The sequence below is a fragment of the Meleagris gallopavo genome, unplaced genomic scaffold, assembly GCF_000146605.3.
Source record: "Meleagris gallopavo isolate NT-WF06-2002-E0010 breed Aviagen turkey brand Nicholas breeding stock unplaced genomic scaffold, Turkey_5.1 ChrUn_random_7180001858393, whole genome shotgun sequence".
Taxonomy (NCBI): Eukaryota; Metazoa; Chordata; class Aves; order Galliformes; family Phasianidae; genus Meleagris; species Meleagris gallopavo.
In genome coordinates this window covers 1-2,765 of record NW_011124364.1, presented here as the reverse complement: position 1 = coordinate 2,765, position 2,765 = coordinate 1, and the positions used below count along the sequence as shown (strand labels likewise).

At 62.0% G+C, this 2,765-nt stretch overlaps 1 protein-coding gene across 1 annotated transcript; it reads right to left on the bottom strand.

Moving 5' to 3' along the window:
- Window positions 1-529: 529 nt before the first annotated feature.
- LOC104915892 (dynactin subunit 2-like) lies at window positions 530-2,728 on the bottom strand (the record flags this gene model as incomplete). Its single annotated transcript, XM_010726839.3, has 3 exons — window positions 530-722; window positions 803-901; window positions 2,648-2,728. Coding segments are annotated over 3 exons (345 nt in total), but the record flags the coding sequence as incomplete, so codon positions are not given.
- Window positions 2,729-2,765: the final 37 nt, after the last annotated feature.

Below are 2,765 nucleotides of genomic sequence, written 5' to 3'. Positions count from 1 at the left end.
AGCTCCGCGCTCTGCTGTGCGGTTGCTTTGATTTCAGAGGGTTACCATATTGACCAACCGAGCAGGGAACACCAGGAAACATCTCCTTCCTGCTGATGCAGAGCATCTGGAAGAGCGGCTGCTCGTGCCTCCCACAGGCGGAACGGCTGCCATCACCTCTCAGCGCGCGGAGCACAGCCCAGCCCTCTGATCAGCGGGGCTGGGTGGGACTCGGGGGTGCAGTGCGGGGCGATGGAGGTGCGGGGCAATGGAGGCAGAGGTGTCAACGCGGCCCCCCGCACCCAGGGGAATGCACAGAACAGCCCAAAGGCACTGGGTGGGCGATGCACTGCGTGGGGCAATGGACGGGGAGCGGACGGCGCGGCTGCAGCGCTGAGCTGCAGAAAGCACACGGCAGCAGAAGGGGGATTCATTCACCACACGGCTGCCAGCTGCTAATTGCAGGAAGGAGACGGGCTTGCTGCTCCGCCTGACGTGGCTCGTCGGAGCTGTTTCTCACACCAAGAAGCCGTGCAGGGCGCCCGGCCGCCTCCCCCCGCCGCCCCCCCGCCCCGCACTCACTTCGCCAAGGCGCCCTCGGGGTCTGCGAAGTCGATGGCAGCGGTGGGGCCCAGCAGCTTCTGCAGGTGGCACGAAACCAACTGCTGCTTCAGCCCCTCCAGCTGCCGGGCCAAAGCCATGGGCGTCAGCTCCTCCTCGGCCGCCGACTCCTTCACGGCGCTCTGTGCGGGTTGGGGGGGACAGGCACTTATCCCCAGGTCCGTGTGCCACCCCCAGGTCCTGGTGCTGTGACAGCGCTCACCTGGATCTGCTCCACGTCGCGGATCAGCTCCTGCACCTCGTGCTGCAGCCGCTGGTATCGCTGCTGGGGGGTCTCCTTGGCACCCAACCCCTCTCCCAGCTGCGGGGAGAGAAAGGAAAAGGGGGGGATCACAGAAAGGCTGACAGGGGCGCAGAGCGGTTCAGGGGTCACAGAAGGGCTCGGGGGTCTGCAGAAGGGTTTGAGGGGTCACAGAAGGGAGACATGGAGGGTCTCAGGAGGTCACAGAGGGATCCCTCAGACCCCTCTACCCCCCTCCTGCTCTCTGATCACATCCCCAAGTGCCGCATCCCCACAGCTCCTCAAACCTCTGGGGACAGTGGCCCCCCACAGTCCGTGCTGACGCATCGCCACTCCTATAGAGGACAAATTGTTCCCAACACCCGACCGGACCCCCGGCACAACACGACGCCGTCGCCCCTCGTCCCATCGCAGTGACCCGGAGCAGAGGCCAACCCCCCTCCCCACGACCTCCTCCAGGAGCTGTGAGGAGCGGCCCCTGAGCCCCCCGCCTCCGGAATCCCCCCCTCCCCATCTCAGCGGCGCCCATCACAGCGCTGCTGCCCCCGGGGCACCTCCTGCTGCGGGGGTCCGACCCAGGAGCAGAGCTGAGCACAGCAGACGAAAGCTCCTGCGGAGCAACCCTCGGAGCACCCGTCTGTCCATCTGTCTTTCCATCCGTCTGTCCAGCCATTCGTCCAGCCATCTGTCCATTCATCCATCCGTCCGTCTGTCCATCTGTCCTTCCACCCATCTGTCCAGCCATCCATCCATCCGTCCGTCCATCCATCCGTCCATCTGTCTGTCCATCCATTTGTCCATCCATCTGTCCATCCATCCGTCCACCCGTCCATTCATTTGTCCATCCATCCATTCGTGGGTCCATCTGTCTGCCCATCCATCCGTTTGTCTGTCTGTCCATTTCTCCATTCATCCATCCGTCCATCTGTCTGTCCATCCATCCATTCATCCATTTGTCCATTTGTCTGTCCGTCCATCCATCTGCCCATCCATCCACGGGTCCGTCTGTCCATCTGTCCATTCTGCGCCTATACTGAGGATCTGTCCCGACTCCATCCCTACATCAGCACCTGTCCCGACTCCTCCATCCCTACATCAGGATCTGTCCCAGCTCCGTCTCTCCGTTGAGGAGCTCTCCAAATTCCATCCCTACATCGGGAGCTCTGCCTCCAGCCCTACCTGCGGTGTGACCCCATGTCTCGACCCCACCTCCCACCTCCCACCTCCCACTCCCCACACATTTTCACCCAAAGTGCCCAGAGAGCACAGGGAGGTGGAACTGCAATGGGAAGAAGAAACCGGTCTGGGAAGCAGAAATAGGTCCAAGGAAGTGGCAACCAGTTTGAGAAACAGTAATGAGCTCAGGGAAGTGAAACTGGTTTGGAAAGCAGAAACCAGTCTGGAAACTGGGAACTGGTCCAGGAAATAGAAACCAGTCCATGAAGATGGAAACTGATCTGGGGAAGCAGGAACCAGACTGGAAAGAAGTGGGAACAGCTCCAGGGCACAGGACTGTGCCAGGCAGCGCCGTCCTGCAGCTCCATCGACCCAAACCCGCCCTCTTTGCACCCAGAAAGCAGCTTCCAACAGCTCCATTCTACAGCTCCTTTCCACCCCACCTCCCCGCAGAGGGGCTCAGGGACAGCAGCAGTGCCACCACAACGCATCCGACACCGCCATCCCACCGCAGCATCAGCAGAGCATCGCCACGGGGACACGGGGGGTCTCTCACTTGGAGGGGGGTTCGCTTTGGGGGGGCTCTCTCACTCGGGGGATCTCCTGGGTAACCCCTTGCTGCACACTCACAATTTCATACTCCCCGGACTCGTAGCCGGTCGTTCTGCTCTTGCTGATGCGGTCAGAGAAATCTGGAAGAGCGGAGAGACGTCAACCTCAGCCCCCCCCCACACCCCACGCCCCCGGG